The sequence below is a fragment of the Leptidea sinapis genome, chromosome 3 (genome assembly GCF_905404315.1).
Source record: "Leptidea sinapis chromosome 3, ilLepSina1.1, whole genome shotgun sequence".
In the NCBI taxonomy this organism is placed as follows: Eukaryota; Metazoa; Arthropoda; class Insecta; order Lepidoptera; family Pieridae; genus Leptidea; species Leptidea sinapis.
In genome coordinates this window covers 12,578,647-12,597,408 of record NC_066267.1, presented here as the reverse complement: position 1 = coordinate 12,597,408, position 18,762 = coordinate 12,578,647, and the positions used below count along the sequence as shown (strand labels likewise).

At 40.3% G+C, this 18,762-nt stretch overlaps 1 protein-coding gene across 1 annotated transcript in view; it reads left to right on the top strand.

The window, feature by feature from the left end:
- LOC126979514 (structural maintenance of chromosomes protein 1A) overlaps nucleotides 1–18,762 on the top strand; it is a 72,327-nt gene that overhangs the window by 45,567 nt on the left and 7,998 nt on the right. Inside the window, exons 16-23 of the mRNA XM_050828830.1 lie at nucleotides 8,606–8,671; nucleotides 10,048–10,181; nucleotides 10,790–10,911; nucleotides 11,983–12,164; nucleotides 14,953–15,075; nucleotides 15,205–15,308; nucleotides 15,430–15,574; nucleotides 16,967–17,071. Coding sequence (XP_050684787.1) covers nucleotides 8,606–8,671; nucleotides 10,048–10,181; nucleotides 10,790–10,911; nucleotides 11,983–12,164; nucleotides 14,953–15,075; nucleotides 15,205–15,308; nucleotides 15,430–15,574; nucleotides 16,967–17,071 — 981 coding nt within the window. The remainder of the gene's footprint in view (nucleotides 1–8,605; nucleotides 8,672–10,047; nucleotides 10,182–10,789; nucleotides 10,912–11,982; nucleotides 12,165–14,952; nucleotides 15,076–15,204; nucleotides 15,309–15,429; nucleotides 15,575–16,966; nucleotides 17,072–18,762) is intronic.

Below are 18,762 nucleotides of genomic sequence, written 5' to 3'. Positions count from 1 at the left end.
CTATCGAACCAGGGCAACTCCAGTAGGGTCGAAGAAATGCTGCGAAAGCAGAAGAGCAACTTCAAGGCGCTATCCCGTACCATAGAGGCTGTCGACCTTGAAAGCTGCTCCGACCGCTGGGAGTTCGAAGATATTTTACGAACTATCCAATCAAGATGGTCGGTCATCGATTCTCTTCACTGGGACATCGACAGCGAAGGGCTGCTCGACAACGAAGAGTATGAGACAGCATTCGCTGAGATGGAGAAGAAATACAACACCATGAAGAAGGCAGTGAACAGACAGATGTGGTCGTCATCTTACAGGGAACGTTCAACCCCACAAATGGACATTCCCACCTTCAGCGGAAACTACCAAGATTGGATATGTTTTAAAGATTTATTCTCCGAAACAATTCACCATAATAAATCTTTACCAAATGCGCAGAAAATGCAATTCTTGAAAAGTAAGCTCCGTGGCGAGGCTGAAAAATTAGTTCACCATTTACGCATCAATTCTGAAAACTACGAAGTATGCTGGGACATATTAAACCAACGTTACCATAATACTAGGTTAATATTTAATTCTCACATACAATTGTTACTAACCATGCCTACGATTCAACATCAATCTGCAGCGGTCATCAAAAAGTTACATGACACCACCAACGAGTGTCTTAACTCTATAAAAGCAATGGGCATCGACATTTCCAACTGGGACCCATTGATCGTCTATATTTTGTGCCAAAAGTTAGATACTGAAACCCATAATGACTACATTGTGTCGCTTAAGAATCCAAAAGAATTGCCTACTTTGTTAGATTTTTTGAAATTTTTAGAAATTAAATTTACTTCGTTAGAAAGCTCTCGTCGTAAGCAGGACTTCAACAAATCAAATTCATCCCAGGTACACCAAAACCAATACCAAAAACCATGGGCTGAAAAGCATACCAATAACCATTTACATAATTTTATGAACAGAAATTTTAAACCAAGACCAGCTGTAATAAACCACGTCAATACGAAACCAGTACATATTGCGCCACAACGGAAATGCATACTCTGTAAAACGTGTTGCCATGAATTGTTTAAATGCAAACAATTTCTAGAATCCGCACCGCTGAATCGACTTAAGGTCATTGAATCCAACAAATTATGTAAAAACTGTTTAATTAACCATTATGACAAGGAATGTTCTTCGGAAAAAACTTGCCGTTTTTGTAACCAGCAGCATAATACTCTTCTGCATAATGCTCTTGTCACTTTTGCACCATCTACTTCTAGAAATACCGAGATCGAAAATTCTCCTAGAAGATCCAATATATGCGTTACCAATGCCCCACAAGAAACCATGCCCAAATTATTAGCAACAGCTAAAGTTAATATTATGTCTATGGATGGCTGTCACCATACCATGCGAGCCCTCATAGACCCGTGCGCGGAGTCATCTCTCATTACAGAGAATGCCGCTCAACTTTTAGGCCTACCCAGGATTAAGCGCCACTGTGTGGTGGTCGGAGTAGGCGCAAAAGCCAACAATAGTAAGGGAGTCGCACAGCTTTCAGTGTCATCTCTTCATAATAATTTCACATTTAAAACGGAAGCCTATGTGATGAAGCATGTCGTCGGGAATTTACCACACGAAACATTAGAAAAACCAGCTTGGCCGTATTTACAAAAGTTACCACTCGCAGATCCAGAGTTTTATAAAAGTAGACCAATAGATTTAATTTTAAGCGTTGAAGTTTACGAATTAATTATTTTACCAGGTTTAATTCGTAATGGCACATCACTACCAATCGCGCAAAATACCAAGCTCGGTTGGATTCTTAGTGGTACCATAAAACCAAACCAAACATATTGCAACGTCGTCATGGTCGACTTGCAGGATATACAGCGGTTCTGGGAGATTGAAGATATCTCAGACAACTCTGTAAATATTACGGATGAAGATAACCATTGCCTTCATCATTATCAACAGCATACTACGCGCAAACCAGACGGACGTTATGTTGTACGGTTACCATTAAAACCAGAGATTACCGAAAAATTGGGTGAGTCTAAAACCAAAGCCGTAGCCCAATTTCGGCAATTAGAACGCAGATTTTGTAAAAATAAAATTATCGAACAGAACTACAAACAATTTATCCATGAATATATTAATTTAAACCATATGAAGAAATGTAATAGTAATCCGATACTTCAGTGCTATTTACCTCACCATTGTGTAATCAGAACGGATTCCACGACGACTGCCACGCGAGTTGTTTTTAATGCCTCAGCGAAAACTTCGACTGGACTTTCGTTGAATGACCTTATGTACTCTGGACCAAATTTACAAGAGGATTTGTTTACTCTCATATTAAAGTGGAGGCAGTACCAAATAGCCTTCACAGCCGATATAGAGAAGATGTTCAGATTTATAGATGTCCATGATGATGACCAGCCGCTCCAGAAGATCGTGTGGAGGGACTCTGAAAAGCAACCATTAGAAGAATACCAACTTACCACTGTCACATACGGCACCAAGGCCGCACCATTCCTAGCCATGATGACATTGAAACGTCTGGCTAAGGATGAAGGTCACCGTTACCCAGAAGCAGCAGAAGTTCTGGCTACCAGGCTCTACATGGATGACCTCCTCCATGGACATCATGACCTCCAGTCTGCAAGGAGGCTGATTTCCGACCTCATAAATCTCCTTAAGTTAGGTGGATTCAATCTAAGGAAGTGGTCGTCAAATCAACCAGATGTACTACCAGATAACCAGTTACCATGCGAAGACCAAGCATATGTTTTTAAATACCAGGAATCAACCAAGGCATTAGGACTTAAGTGGCATCCCGACGAAGATTATTTCACTTTTCAATTGAATTCCGAACCAGTCAGTAAACTCACCAAAAGAAGTTTACTCTCGAATATATCGAAGATATTTGATCCGCTTGGATGGCTTTCACCAGTTACCACCAAGTTGAAACTACTCTTCCAGGAAGTATGGCTCTTAAATCTTCTGTGGGACGACGAATTACCAGCTGACATCAACACAAAATGGAAAACCATAGAGGCTGACATCACGAAAATTAGCCATATTACCATACCAAGGTGGTTGCAGTCTTCTAAGAACGACACCATTGAATTACATGGGTTTTGTGATTCATCACAAAATGCCTACGCTTGTGTTGTATACTGCAGAGTCAACAATATTACCAGCAACCAGTCTTCTGTAGTATTAGTAGCTTCGAAGTCTCGTCTCGTACCTGTAAAGAAAAATGTATCGTTACCTAGATTAGAGTTATGTGCAGCGGTTCTACTTACCAAGGTCATGAAGATCACCTGTAAATGCCTATCAGATTACAACATCAAAATCTACGGTTGGTCTGATTCGACAGCTGTGTTAGGCTGGCTCAACGGCGACCCATGTAAATGGAAACCATTCGTCGCGAATAGGGTGAAGCAGGTCATTGACATTATACCATCGAGTAGCTGGCATTATGTGTCAACAAAGGACAACCCAGCTGACTGCGCAAGTAGAGGCATTACCACAGAACAGCTGATTAACCATTCCATGTGGTGGATAGGTCCCCACTGGCTAAGATCGTTTGAAGAGTCCAAATTAACCAATAAATTATATACAACCTGCGAAGAGCTTAAAAAACCATTATTAAATATAAATGTAAACACAATTAAATATCAAAACAAGGTTATAGATAGTATAATTAGCAGATACAGCGATTTTACGCGAGCTTCAAGAGTGCTTGCGTGGGTGTTACGTTTTACACCTAAGTCATTTAATACTAATAAAACAAACTACTTAACTATATTAGAAATAAGAAAAGCTAAAAACTTAATTATAAGGCATATACAACAAGTAGAATTTTTAGAAGATATACAATATATTAAAAACCATAACCAACCTAACCCTAAGAGTAAATTATTAAAATTGAAACCATTTATTGATAACCAGGGGCTCTTGAGGGTTGGGGGGCGATTGACCAACGCCAAAATAGAAGATAGTATGAAACATCCGTGTATTTTACCACATAACCATTTGCTTACTGACATGATTATTGACCACGCGCATAAGATGACCTTTCATGGGGGTCCCCGGTTAACCCTTGCTTGGCTGCGTCAAGAATATTGGATCCTGGGAGGAAACAATGCTGTAAAGAAGAGGCTACGGAGATGTGTGCTATGTAGAAGGCACGACCCCCTGAAACACGACCAGTTGATGGGAGACTTACCACCTGCAAGAATCAACAGGACCCGCCCCTTTTACCATTTGGGGGTTGATTTTACTGGTTTTGTTGACGTCAAGTCTGCGAAGGGTAGATCAGTGAGATGTACCAAAGGATATGTCGCCGTCTTCGTGTGTATGGCGACCAAGGCTGTACATTTGGAGTTGGTCTCTGATCTCACCGCCTCAGCATTTTTGGCAGCCCTCAGAAGACTTGCGGCCAGGAGAGGATCGCCCGGTCACATTTACAGTGACAACGGGACGAACTTTATAAAAGCAAATAGAGTTTTGCAAGAGGAGATTGTTAACTTGAAAACCATATTGAATGCCCAGTTTTATGCAGAAATAGCTGAAATGTCGATAGAATGGCACTTCAACGCACCATCTTGGCCAAGCGCAGGCGGTCTCTGGGAGGCTGCAGTGAAGAGCTTGAAATACCACCTGAAGCGAGTAATAGGAGAACAAAAACTCACCTACGAGGAGTTCTCTACTCTTCTAGCTCAGCTAGAAGGATGCCTTAACTCCAGACCTCTGTGCCCGCTGAGTGAAGACGTCGAAGACTTAGATTGTTTGACCCCTTCTCATTTTCTGTCCAGTGGACCAACATTGACCATTGTTGAGTCAGAACACGACTTACGAACCAGATGGCAGTTAGTGCAGAAGATTTACCAAGATGTGTGGAAGAGATGGAGAGCGGAGTACCTCACACAGTTGAACGCTAGGTCCAAGTGGCGACGTTCACAACCAAATTTAAATGTTGGCGGCATTGTAATTATACACGATGCTAACCTGCCACCGGGTAAATGGGCTCTCGGTCGAATCGTGCAGCTACATCCGGGGCAAGATGGGCTAGTTCGAGTAGTCTCTGTTAAAACCAAAAATGGCATTATGAAGCGACCAGTAGTCAAACTATCTCTTTTACCTATTAACCACTCCAACGACGAAGACAGTAACCAAATTCATGAAACCACTGACCATAACCAGCCGAAACACCAGTCGAACGACGATTTACCAAAACCAAAGCGACGAGCTAGAAGAGGAATTGTTAATTTATTTACCATGGCACTTATGTTGTTTACCTTTTTATTTTCACCAGCCACGTGTGCATACAACGCTATAAACTTCAACGACAGTCAAAGTTTATATTTAGATAAAATATCAACCATGCGACTAGTTCAGGACGAATGGAAACTAGTTGTATACTACGATTTAAAACCATATTGGCAAGGCAGTAAATTGTTATCCAAATATATTGATCATATGGAATATATTTGCAAGGAATCGTCAGTCAGAAACCATTGTGAATCTATTTTAATACAATTACAGCACAGTTATACAGAGTTATCGCATTACAATAACATTCTGTCGACGCAGCAGTTCCCACGCGGGCACGCGCGGCGCAGGCGCGGCCTTATCAACGCTGTGGGTAATGTTGCACACGCGCTGTTCGGTGTACTCGATGACCAATTCGCTAAGCAGTATATTCAGGACATCGATTTAATTAGGGAAAACCAAAACCATCTTGCTGCTCTATGGAAAAACCAGACTTCCGTAATAGAAGCAGAATATAATGTATTGAAGAGGATGCAAGGCTCAATTGACAAACAATATAAAATATTTACTCATTACCTTAACCAGTTAAAGAACGCTACCAATGATGTCAAGAGTCAATTGAAAGACGTGGAAAACAATAATGAATTTTTATTATGCGCTATGGCAGCTAACAGCTTGGAGTCGAATTTGAAGAATGTGCAGGATGTTCTTTTAGATACTGTTTCGGAGGTGTACTTTGGGAAGTTCAACATACATCTTTTGAAACCCGACCAGCTTCTAGAAGAATTAAATATTATTTCCGGAAGATTGTCCAACGATTTAAGTTTACCAATAGAGAACACGCATACAGAATTAACCAAAATGTACCATTTACTCAAGGTCAGAGCGAAAATGCTAAATGACTATTTTATTTTTGAAATTAGAATACCATTAGTGAGTAGAGACCATTACCAAGTATATAAAATTTATCCTGTACCAAGACGGAACGGCAAAACCATGGTCACCCTAGTTCCAGTTTCGGATTACATTGCGATCAACTTACGAAGAGACTCATTTATGACCATATCACACTTAGAATTAAATAATTGTCTTCATTTAGATACTGAGACACAACTTTGTCCTTTGGAAAAACCAATTTCTCATATGAGTCATGATGACGTCATGTGCTCCAAAGACCAGGAGACGAAGCAGTGCAGAACCAAAACTGCCAAATGTCTAGATTGGTGGTCTCAGCTAAGCGAGGTCAATACATACTTTTTCTTTTGCTGCGACTCGTATCCAGTACGTATCATCTGTGGAGAGCAAATGTTTTCCAATCATCTTAATAATAGCGGCATTACCAGGTTGGGTCCAGATTGTGTTCTGAAAGGACAAGACATTACCATTTATGCTCGGAGGCTTCAGAACAATACATTAACCATACAGACGGATATACCAGCGATAGACATTCACCCCATCAACCACATCTTTAACCAGAATAAGACGTTCGTGTCGCTGATTTCGGAGCCAGCATCAGTGATGGGTGGTTACGATCAGGAGCTAGATGATATAGGCGCAAAAATAAAACAAATGAATTCAGAGAGTGGTCTAAAGGGTGGTATATCTTATCACGACGTTCACCACTACGTCGCGATATACGTGGTGGCGGGTGTGCTGGTGGCCGGGGCCGCCTCGTACGCCGTGCGGCGGTGGTGCCCGCGCCGCAGCCGCCGCCAGGACTCCAGCGCGCCGCCCGCGCCGGCAGCCGCTGGCGCAGGGCCAGCCGCGTCGCACCCGCCGCGCCCTGAGCCGCGGGGTCTGACGAACGCAGCGTTTGTGTATAGTGTTAGTGACCAGTGTGTAAGTGTAGTTAACCACGGGCAATCTAGTGCTAGTAAAAATAGTGATAAGTGTAGTGATGAAGTGAAAGACCAATCCACTTCTCCTGTAGTGCATAGGCATAATTTTAGTGATTACTGTGGCTAGAGACATTAAGGTTACCATTAGATAATGCAAATTTGTTTATCACCTTGTCTCACGTCACTCGCTAACCATAACCATTTCTTTTTTGTACCATCTTCACCACCACTCTTTCTTCTCTCGCGGTGGCAGCATGTACGGTCAACAGCATGTCGACTGTACATCACGTTTCGCGTGTCAGCGTTTACGTCGCCTCGCGTTATTTCCTAAGTAATATTGTAACCAGTTCGCGACAAGCCGCCGATCGATTCGCGTGCTCATTACCATACCAACATTTTACCATTTTACCATATAGCATAAGTTAAGGTTTCAATATACCATTTGAGCCTAACTTGTGTTTTACTCTGTACGGAACCAAACCACCGTACACCCACTATTGGGGACGATTGTACTCTACTTATGGGGGCGGATTGTACCCCACTATTGGGGCTGATTGTACCCCTCTATTGGAGCCGATTGTACCCCACTATTGGGGTTGTGGTTGGGGCTGATTGTACCCCACTATTCGAGCCGATTGTACCCAACTATTGGGGCTGATTGTAACCCACTATTGGGGCCGATTGTACCCCACTATTGGGGCTGCTTGTACCCCACTATTGGGGCCGATTGTACCCCACTATTGGGGCTGATTGTACCCCACTATTGGAGCCGATTGTACCCCACTATTGGGGATGATTGTACCCCACTATTGGGGACGATTGTACTCCACTATTGGGGACGATTGTACTCCACTATTGGGGCCGATTGCACCCCACTATTGGGGCTGATTGTACCCCACTATTGGGGCCGATTGTACTCCACTATTGGGGCCGATTGTATTCCACTATTGGGGCAGATCGTACTCGCTTTTGGGAATTGCGCAGTGCCTAAGTTCACGTTCGAGCATCAATCGGTTCGCGTGTGCACACAACCATTTACCATCTTAACCATTTAGACCTAGTTCAATAAACCAATTGTACTTAAGTCTCGTTTAATTTATGAACCATACATAAATTAATCGGTAAGGCAACCATATCACCGCACATACTTAAAATTAAAATTTTAATTATTGTTAAATTGATGACAACTTTTACTGCTTATTGGTTTTAAATAATTCTGGGGATACAATTATCAAACAAATGTATGGTAACAATAATTGGTTCCCTGCCTAAGCAGAACATAACTACCGGGTTACTGGTTTTACACTATTGTCTAAGATATTTATACACACTGAGATACTTTTTGACGTAATTTATTAATACCTTAAATTTTATCTATAAAAACTGTTAATTAACAAAAGTCAGATCTTATATAAGTAATATAATATTGTTAATTTGTCTGTACATTTGTAGTGTGAGAACAGTTCACATTGAATAATTTGGATGTTTTCGTTTTTTTTAAGCAAAAGCAAATCAAGGCACTGGACGCTGAGCTCGCGGAGTTGGATCGCAAGATTGATATGTTTGGGGTGAGTTACAAAGATTGCATCTGGTTGTGAGGCGTTCCTAAACTGTGCGGCTTTCAAGATACTTCAATTTAAACTAATACGACTTTAAAAGTTCGCGTACACGGACCGAAACGACTTATAAAACTTTTTTTTGTACGAAAAAAAGGGACGAGATGAGCAAGACGTCCAGCTGATGGTAATTGATACGCCCTACCCATTATATTGCAGTGCCGTTCAGGCTTCTTGAATAACCCAACAATTCTGAACGGCACTACAATTGCGCTCATCACCTGAACACATAAGATGTTAAGTCTCATTTGCCCAGTAATCTCGATAGTTACGGCGCCCTTCAGACCGAAACAGTATTGTTTACACATTGCCGGTTCACGGTAGAAATAGGCGCCGTTGTGGTATCCATAATCTAGCGATAGACCCTGTTAATAGGAGCCTCCCACTGGCAAAAACTCCATTGACACCCCTGGTTTCGCAAGGGAGTATAGACATTGATGATCACTTACCATCTGTTGACCAGTTGGCCCATTTGCTCATCAACATAAGTGAGCATCGAGATTTTATTTTCACTCTTCTACATGCAGATAATTATATTAATTGTAACAATCTCATCCATAGCCCTAGAAAGGTCTTATATAGCTATGCGGCGTGAGTTGTATTTGAAACATATACGTTTTCTCGCACGAAATACAACAGCTCGTGTCCCGCGTCGTTGATATATTTTGTTTTTAAATTTAATTTGTGTAATTAATCCCAGAAGTGAGGGTTATCACTTCAAAAAAAATAACAAATTGTTCATATACGTTGTGTTTAAGCCCTTAAGGTGTTTGAAGTAAAAAAAGACATTGTTTTATTTTTTTGTGTGTGACTCGACTCTGTATGCCTTTACTGAATCATATGTGGTTAATTTCTTATTATTAGCTTGTTTTAAGACCCTGGGTTCAGGCCTTTTTTAAACCTTATGTTATGTTATAGTGTAACACATCTGTGAGATATTTCCATCGACCTCGTAACTGATCAATTAACCTGTCATTTATATATTGATGATAACAAATACAGTGACGAGCAGGACCTTGACCTGATGGTAATATATACGCCGAGCACACCACATGCTGCTGGTGGTGATAGATTGTGCTCGTCAGCTTTAGACATGAGACGTTCCGCACCATCTGGATATGTAGCGGTTAACGCGCGTTACGACATGTGTACCTTCAAAAAATGCGCGTACACCTTCCTCAAAGGCCGGCAACGCTCCTGTGATTCCTCAGGTGTTGCAAGTGAATGTGGGAAGCAGTGATCACATAACACCAGGTGACCCGTACGCTCGTTTGTCCTTTCATTTCATATAAAAAAACTATTATGAAGAAATATTATGTGTTGGGCAGCCCCAAGTGGAGGAGATTGAGCGTACGATTCGCGCGCGTGATGCCAAGATCCAGGAGGTCAAGGAGAACATGAACAATGTGGAGGACGTGGTGTTCCGCGCCTTCTGCCGCGACATCGGCGTCGCCAACATACGGTACGAATCGCACGTCGGTCTACATTTTATTAAAAGTATTTTGTGTACAAGACTATTGAGTAAAGCTTATTCGCTACCCATGCACATTCGCATGTGATGTGGCATACATTAACGATTTGCAGTTTCTAGAATTCCGGAACCGACAAACAACAGCAATACGTTGAGTTTATTTCACTGACCTTTACTGTATACCACTGGACTGGCGGCTGACAAACTGCTTTAAATAGGCATAAAAAATTTGCTATCAAACATATGAAACAGCCTATCCAGTAGTATTTATACAGGTCAGTGATTTATTTAGAAACAGACATGTTGGTAAGGTGGGCTGCACTGTTTCCTAGACAGTAATCGTGACGGAGTAACCGTCGTCTCCCGAAAATTACTCGACGGTAGAAGCGCGGACCAGTCGCGATGCATTCGCTTGTGGTAATGACGCCGCATTTGTTCTGCCCTCTGTCATTCAAATCAAATTGGAAATAAAAAAAAATACATACTTGAAATATGTAATATTTTCCTACAGTACGTTGGTAAGACAAATTTCCTTAGAGAAGAACGAGCAAGAAACTCTGAGGTTGCTCTTTTTAAAATTTGTGTTTATATCTCCACAGGCAGTACGAGGAGCGTGAGCTGCGGGCACAACAGGAGAGGGCCAAGCGCCGCATGGAGTTCGAGGCACAGATCGATCGCATCGCCTCCAATCTGGAGTTCGAGCGCTCTCGGGACACGCAGAGTAATTATACCTCAGCATTCTATACAATATCCGGACGACTGAGTCTTGCTCGGAATTTACAAGAATGGACAAAAGTTGAACATAAAAAAAAAAACTAATAGGACATCTGGATTCGAACCGGGGTTTTCGGCTTTCCGGATCGTATATTGGGCGAAATTTATCTTTGTATTTTAATGTAGCTGTATCTCATTATAACATAGATAAAACTACATTTTTTAAAATTGAAACCTAGTTAGATTGGTTTATCGCCTCGAAATCCCCTGTATATTAAATTTTATATAAATTTTCATTTTCGAGATTCATATATGTATACACGAGAATTGCTTGCTTAAAGATATAAGATACTTTAACCATAGATACACTAATGGTCGTCTCTTATATTCATTATTAATGTATTTGTCGATAGCGCCCAACATCGTGAAGTCCTTACCACCTTTAACCTCCTTTTTGCTTTCAGATAATTAACGTTTATTATATGAATTTTGCTTAATATTAAAACACCTGTTGAAGTGAAACAACACTAGTTGGTTTATTAAACTAATTTTAAAATGTTTTAATGATTATATGGTTGAGTACAGAATTACATTAATCGATTGATGGAATGTATCGATCCCCGAGCGTTAACGGGCGCTTCCCAGGACCGGCTACTTCCATTTACATAAAACGAATGGGCTATAAAATTATAGACGATATGGTCATCTTCGATTGGCTTGATTCTTTTGGTTTTCTCTGCGTGTTCTATCGCATGTATATCGCGGAATGCTCAAAGGAGTTATTCAGTTTGAAACCGGCAGGCGAGTTCCATCTTTTTAATTTACGTCAAAAATGCATCACATTACGGATAGTATTCTACAACTGCGAGTTTTGCGAGGAACTTCTCGCCTCGCTCATTTAGCTCGACTTAGGAGCATACTCTCCCTAACTCGAGACTCGCAACGCATCCCTTGACCTCGGTGTTGAAGATATCTATCTATCTAGGCGGTCGCTCATCGCTTCCCATCAGAGGAGGCTATTGCCCGTTTGCCCCTTTTATTTAATGAGTAGTCACCGGTGTATGTGTTGCGGCGCCAGAGAACGTGACGCGGTGGGAGCGCACGGTGCAGGACGGCGAGGACGAGCTGGAGGCCCACCGCCAGGCCGAGGCCAAGCAGCGCCACGACATCGACCGCGAGCTGCGCCGCGCCGACGGGCTCAAGGCCGAGCGCAGTGCGGCGCGCGCCGCCGCCGACCTGGCCGACGACAAGCTGGCGCAGGTCAGGGGGCCGCCGACTGGCGTGGATCCAGTCCATGATATTTAAACTAATTTCAAAGACCATATAATATTGCTGAACAAATAAGTTTTACTACTCGCAACAATTCCTATTTCATACTTAGACCTAGTTCCTGAAAAACGTTCCAAGCCATATTCTTCACACTTTAAGGAATTCGTGTTTGAAGTTTAATCAATATTAGTGTATTCAATGCATGTGAATTGGGCTTACTAAGCCAAGATTTCATGTAAAGAATAACAGTAGTGCTGCCATTTTTGTCAGTTCATGAATCACGTGAACAGTTTTGTGTTCTTAACTCAATTTCTACATGATTATGGTTTGGAACGTTTTTCTGGAATAACGTCCAATTTTCATGTATTATATCGACATTGCTGTCCAAACCGTGCCATCTAGCGATGACTTAAATTATATATAAATATACAATATTGCTGAATATAATAGTACTAAACGAATAAGTTTTAATGGAGCCAAAGCAGCAGTCAATTGTTTTGACGGATCCTTTAGTAAATACAAGATTGGACAATGTCAGACCAAAAAACGTGAGAATTCTACCAGCCGTCTTGAGAGGCTTAGAAATAATTTGGTAAATACGATACCATTTTTACACTGTGGTGAAACTGCTAATTTTCACTATAACTTAGTCTTCAATTCCTTCTGTAACGAATTTGACAGGATTTTTACTCCAGTAACGGTAACAGTAAACAACAAACATTGTTTTAATGATTGGGAAACCGTGGGCATCCGCAAAAGTCATAAACGCTTATATGACCTTTATTATGGAGAAACATTACAATAATAGTGAAGAATTTAAAATATATGTAAAGAAATACTCCAAGCTCTTTATAGTAGTTTGTCATGAAACAAAAACACTTTTCATTGCAGGTAAAATTAGAATAATAAAGTAAAAGCGAGCTGGAGTGTAATTAACAAAGAAACTGGTAGATCTAATTGCCGTAACACCTCTATCTGTTTAAATATTAATAATTGCGTTATAGATTCGGAAATAAAAATTACAAATAAATTTGATAAATACTTCTCCGAAATCCCGATTATCACGACCAAAGACCTTAACTCTTCACCAAAAGCAGCACGTGATATGCTTAAATTACACGTACCTGTATCTTCCATTGAATTGAAATTTAAGTATGTTACAGATAACGATATAATAAAAATCTTCAAATTAATTAACCAAAAAAATACAAAAGACCTATGGTGCCATTCGACTAATATTGTAAAATACATACTTGACATTATAGCACCTGAATTAGCAATAATATTTAATGAATGCATAGATGAGGGTGAGTTCCCTGACCTCATGAAATACAGCAAAGTTATACCTTTGTTTAAATCGGACAGTTCTTTTGACACTGCCAATTTCAGACCTATTTCAGTGCTGCCTGTTTTTAGTAAAATGTTTGAAAAACTTTTGCTTCAACAGCTACAAATGCATTTTTGTAAATTAATGAACAAAAATTAATTTGGTTTCACTAGGGGCTTATCAACAACAAGCTGACCCGGCAAACGTTGTTTTGCCATATAAAGTATAATTCACGCGATAGTTTTATAAGTATTAAAATATTGCCTATATTATAGCCTGTACATCATTTTGTTCTATTGTCAATAATTTTTGCAGCGCACGCAAAAATAGGTTTTCGATTTTACACCTTGTGTTACAAAATAGCAATTTTATTACAGATCCCTAATTTTAAAAAAAAAACATAGCCTTCCTCGATAAATGGACTACCCAACACTGAAAGAATCATTCAAATCGGACCAGTAGTACCAGAGATTAGCGCGTTCAAACAAACAAACAAACAAACACTGCAGCTTTATAATATTAGTATAGATTAATGCGGGTACTAGACTCATTGAGCACATCTTTGACGCCTGGGAAGAGTCCAAAGCATTTGACTGCGTCCACCATGAAACTTTACTCCTAAAACTAAAGCATTATGGACTGAAAAATAGAGCCCTACATCTGTTAAAATCATATTTAAGCGAAAGAGTTCAGATAGTCGATGTAAATGGCAAACGGTCTTCGGGTAAACCTGTGGAAATAGGTGTTCCACAGGGTTCTATTCTCGGTCCTTTCTTGTTTCTTATATATATTAACGATCTACCGTTTGTGGTAGATGATACCCATGAGATTGTATTGTTTGCTAATGATACTTCACTTATTTTTAAAGTGAAGCGACGTGCGGATATTGATGACGAGGTAAGCAATGCACTCTCAAAGATAGTGCATTGGTTTGAGACGAATAATCTGCACGTAAACAGTAAAAAAACAAAAAAAACAACTATTTGCAACAATTCCATGAGGATTCATATTGCTGTCCAAACCGTGCTTTCTAGCGATAACTTATTATTATTTATAAATATACAAATAAAACCAGAAAGGATTGCTTTAAATCCATTTAAAAGAGGTGGGTGGTTTTGATTTTTTTTTCTTATGTGAAAAAATAAAACAGGAAAGAATTTTTATTCGTTTGAAAATATTACTGGCAGATTATAAAAGTACCATGTTGTTTTAAAAAGTTCGTTCCAAATTCAATTACATATTGAGAATGTTTTTAATCCTAGCAACATGTACCACCACTTCATATGCAGTTTAGATGTTCATGCACAATGCGGGTTTCACTTCTAACATGTGTACTTTGTACTCACGCAATTTTTTTCCAATAAGATATGTATAAGTTTTAGTTTATAAAATGAGTGTCTGATTCCTAAATATACAATATTTTAATGTTTACATTTATAATCAATATATTAGGCCCGTAAAGAGCTCGCGGCGGTGCAGAAAGACATCGCGAGCGTCCAGAAACAGATCGGCAGCATTGAGGCACGCATCGAGAGCAAGAAGAGTGAACGACACAACATCCTGCGACAGTGCAAGGTGCGTCCGTATGTGATATCAACATGCTGCTTCCTCGTGTCCAAAATAGTGACCAAAATGCTTTGGGTCAGGTTCCCATACTCTTGTACAAATGCGTACGAAACTTAATTGAAAATGTTTAATTTTCAGATTGACGACATTCAAGTGCCGCTGCTGGAGGGTAGCCTGGACGAGACAGAGGAGTCTGAGCCCTCCTCCATGTCCACCTCACAGCAGTTCCAACGGGATTCCAGGTATGAATCAGTAAAAAAAGCAAGTCCTCTCACTATTCAGTTCTAATTTATTTCTACTTGTTTTGTGGACACGAAAATAAATGATCTAGTTGACGGAATAAATTTACTTGATGATTGCCAGGATTCGAGTGGACTACAGCGACCTGCCCGCGTCCTTGAAAGAGCTTGAGGAAGCGGACGACATCAAACGCAGAGCCGACAAACTGCAGAAGAACATCAACTCGTTGCAGAACACGGTGGACAAGATACAGGCGCCTAATATGAGGGTATACACGACCATCTCCTGTACTCTTCTATTTTAATCGCAGAAAAGAATACACAAGTGGAAATGGCATGTAGCTATTTATTTATTAAGTACAACCACATTACATATATTATTATCTTTACAAACTAGTATTCATGCAGGGTAACTTATGTTGTACATAGCTTTACCAAAACAGGAATAAAAATCCTAATACTACATGACTTTAAATTTTACAGTAACTTACAACAATAATATAAACTAAATTCTTAAATGCTCCTAAATCTTTAGCTTAAAACTATATAAAGAGTCATGAAACACGTCCAACTCAGTGCGACCAAATATTTAATTGTACTCCTCAAGAATGCGCTTAACTGACCGGGGACTGTAAGCTTAAATTCGATTTACACGGTGGGGTATAGAAAATTTTTGATTTTTTAGTTTTATGGAATAGGAGGACAAACGAGCGTACGGGTCACCTGGTGTTAAGTGATCACCGCCGCCCACACTCTCTTGCAACACCAGAGGAATCACAGGAGCTTTGCCGGCCTTTAAGGAAGGTGTACGCGCTTTTTTTGAAGGTACCCATGTCGTATCGTCCCGTAAACACCGCACAAGGAAGTTCATTCCACAACTTTTAGTACGTGGAAGAAAGCTCCTTGTAAACCGCACTGTGGAGGACCGCCACACATCCAGATGGTGAGGATATTATCCTAACTTGTGGCGTGTCGTGCGAAGGTGGAATTCGGCGGCAGGAATTAGGTAAAACAGCTCTTCGGAACACTCCCCGTGATAAATGCGATAGAAGACACACAATGAAGCGACGTCTCTACGCAACGCCAAGTGATCCAGCCGTTCACAGAGCACTGGGACCCCGATAATTCGAGCTGCTCTGCGTTGCACGCGGTCAAATGTATCGAGCTGATACTGGGGTGCGCCAGACCAGAGATGACAGCAATACTCCATGTGTGGCCGGACCTGCGCTTTGTACAACGCTAGAATGTGGGCTGGCTTGAAGTATTGCCGTGCTCTATTAATGACGCCCATTAGATAACTTAGCTCTCGGATACTTGTAAGGGACCTTAAGTGCAATACGACTGAGTAGGTACTCATAATTTCCGTCACGATTTATTGTGCTATGGAGAAAACATAGATCATACATAGATCTCCTGTCCTTCAGTTTCACCATGTTAAACTCAGCCAGTCGTTCCTCATAGGATTGTTTATACATGTGATTTATACATTTGTGTATGAAAGGCATTCACAGCTTTATTGGGCGATAAAGAAGAACAACAGTCTAATTCTTGTATTGCGTTGTTTGCTCTGTTGATTGAAATAGCGATTCAAACGTGCTGCTAAGCTGAGCCTGCTTTGTTTTTAATTTCACTGCTAATAATATTGACTTCTGGATGTACAGGCGATGCAGAAGCTGAACGAAGTCCGCGAGAAGGTGAACGCGACCAACGAGGCGTTCGTGGCAGCGCGCAAGAGAGCGCACAAGGCCAAGCTGGCCTTCGAGAAGGTACTGTTCACACATTTATTATATTTACACTGTGTTAAACAAAGCCTCTGATTCTGTATTATCTGTTAACTCCTACTAAATCACCCATTTTGATGGGATTTTAATTAGATTTTATAATTAGTTAATTTATAAATAAAATATATGAGGGGAAAGATAAACGAGGCTTAACTTTAAGTGATACATGCTAGAAATTTACCAGTGGGAGGCTCCTTTGCACAGGATGCCGGATAGATTATGGGTACCACAACGGCGCCTATTTCTATCGTGACGCAGTAATGTGTAAGCATTACTGTGTTTCGGTCTGAAGGGCGCCGTAGCTAGTGAAAATTCTGGGCAAATGAAACTAAACATATTATGTCTCAAGGTGACGAGCGCAGTTGTAGTGCCGCTCAGAATTTTTTGGGTTTTTCAAGAATCCTGAGTGGCACTGCATTGTAATGGGCAGGGCGTATCAATTACCATCAGCTGGACGTCCTGCTCGTCTCGTCCCTTATTTTCATAAAAAAAAGATTCTTTTAGTTCTTTTAAAATCCTAGAGATAACTACGCAATGTCTGTATCTGTTAACGTTAGGTCACATAATTGAACCATTTATTTCATAAACTAAAAAGTATGTCGCTTGCGTCACTATTTACTCTGTTATTGTGTACTAATTATTAATCAAAATACTGGGATTTTTAAATGTAGAGCATTACACATAAACAACTCCTTTTAAAACAAACAACAATTCAGTTGCGAGCTGCGGTATTGTTGAACTGATACCACTCAAGGGTATTGAAGCTGAGGGGATACCGGCCGGCAACCCTACCACAAGACCTCTGACATTGCAGATGTCCTTGTGGAGCGGCACGCACTATCACGCTTCATATTAAAAAGTGTGTGTGTACTTATGTATGCACGCAAGAAGTTATACTTCTTTGGCCTAACAAAGCAAAAATCAATGAAATTATTTATTCCTCGTGCTGTTCTACGTTTTTAGAAAGAACAATTTTGTAAAAATCTTGCAAAGATGGATTTGACGATTAATTATTAAATAATTAATACGGCTGTTTGGGCTTGAACCCTTTGCCTGTCCTAATAATGGACGAAGGAACCAAAATAAACGGATGACGCAAACGTCAGAAAATTTTAGGAACCAACTTCAACCTGTTACTTTTGTGGTACAGTGATGCGCGGGCATCTTAAAATTTGACTCTCATCATTTTTTCATAACGCGCCTGAAGAAGTATAACTTCAATAAATAAATTTGTAACGCAGTAAAGACAACTCTTGCGTGCGAGTGTCACTGCTAAATACATATATAGGAAGACAGACAAGCCGCAGCCCATACTCTCTGGCAACACCAGCCAGACCAAGACACATACACGCAATAATTTTTTTTACGCAAATATATTGTGTAGTATGTATGGAAGGTAGTCTTATAACCTTGTAAACCACCACGGCTTTCCATCTGCAGTGAGGTTTCTGTGTACAGTAATGCTGATGACTAAAGAATCATTAAAGGAAAAATTTAAAGAAATAAATATCTAGACTGTTGCCTCTCAATATTTTCTTGATAATATTATGTATGTACATAGGGGCACATAAGTGAACAAATGTATTACGAAATTCAAAAGAATTGTTAAAAACGTTTGTGTATAGTATAGGTAACTATAACATAAATTATACTACAGATTGAGAATGTGGCGGCCG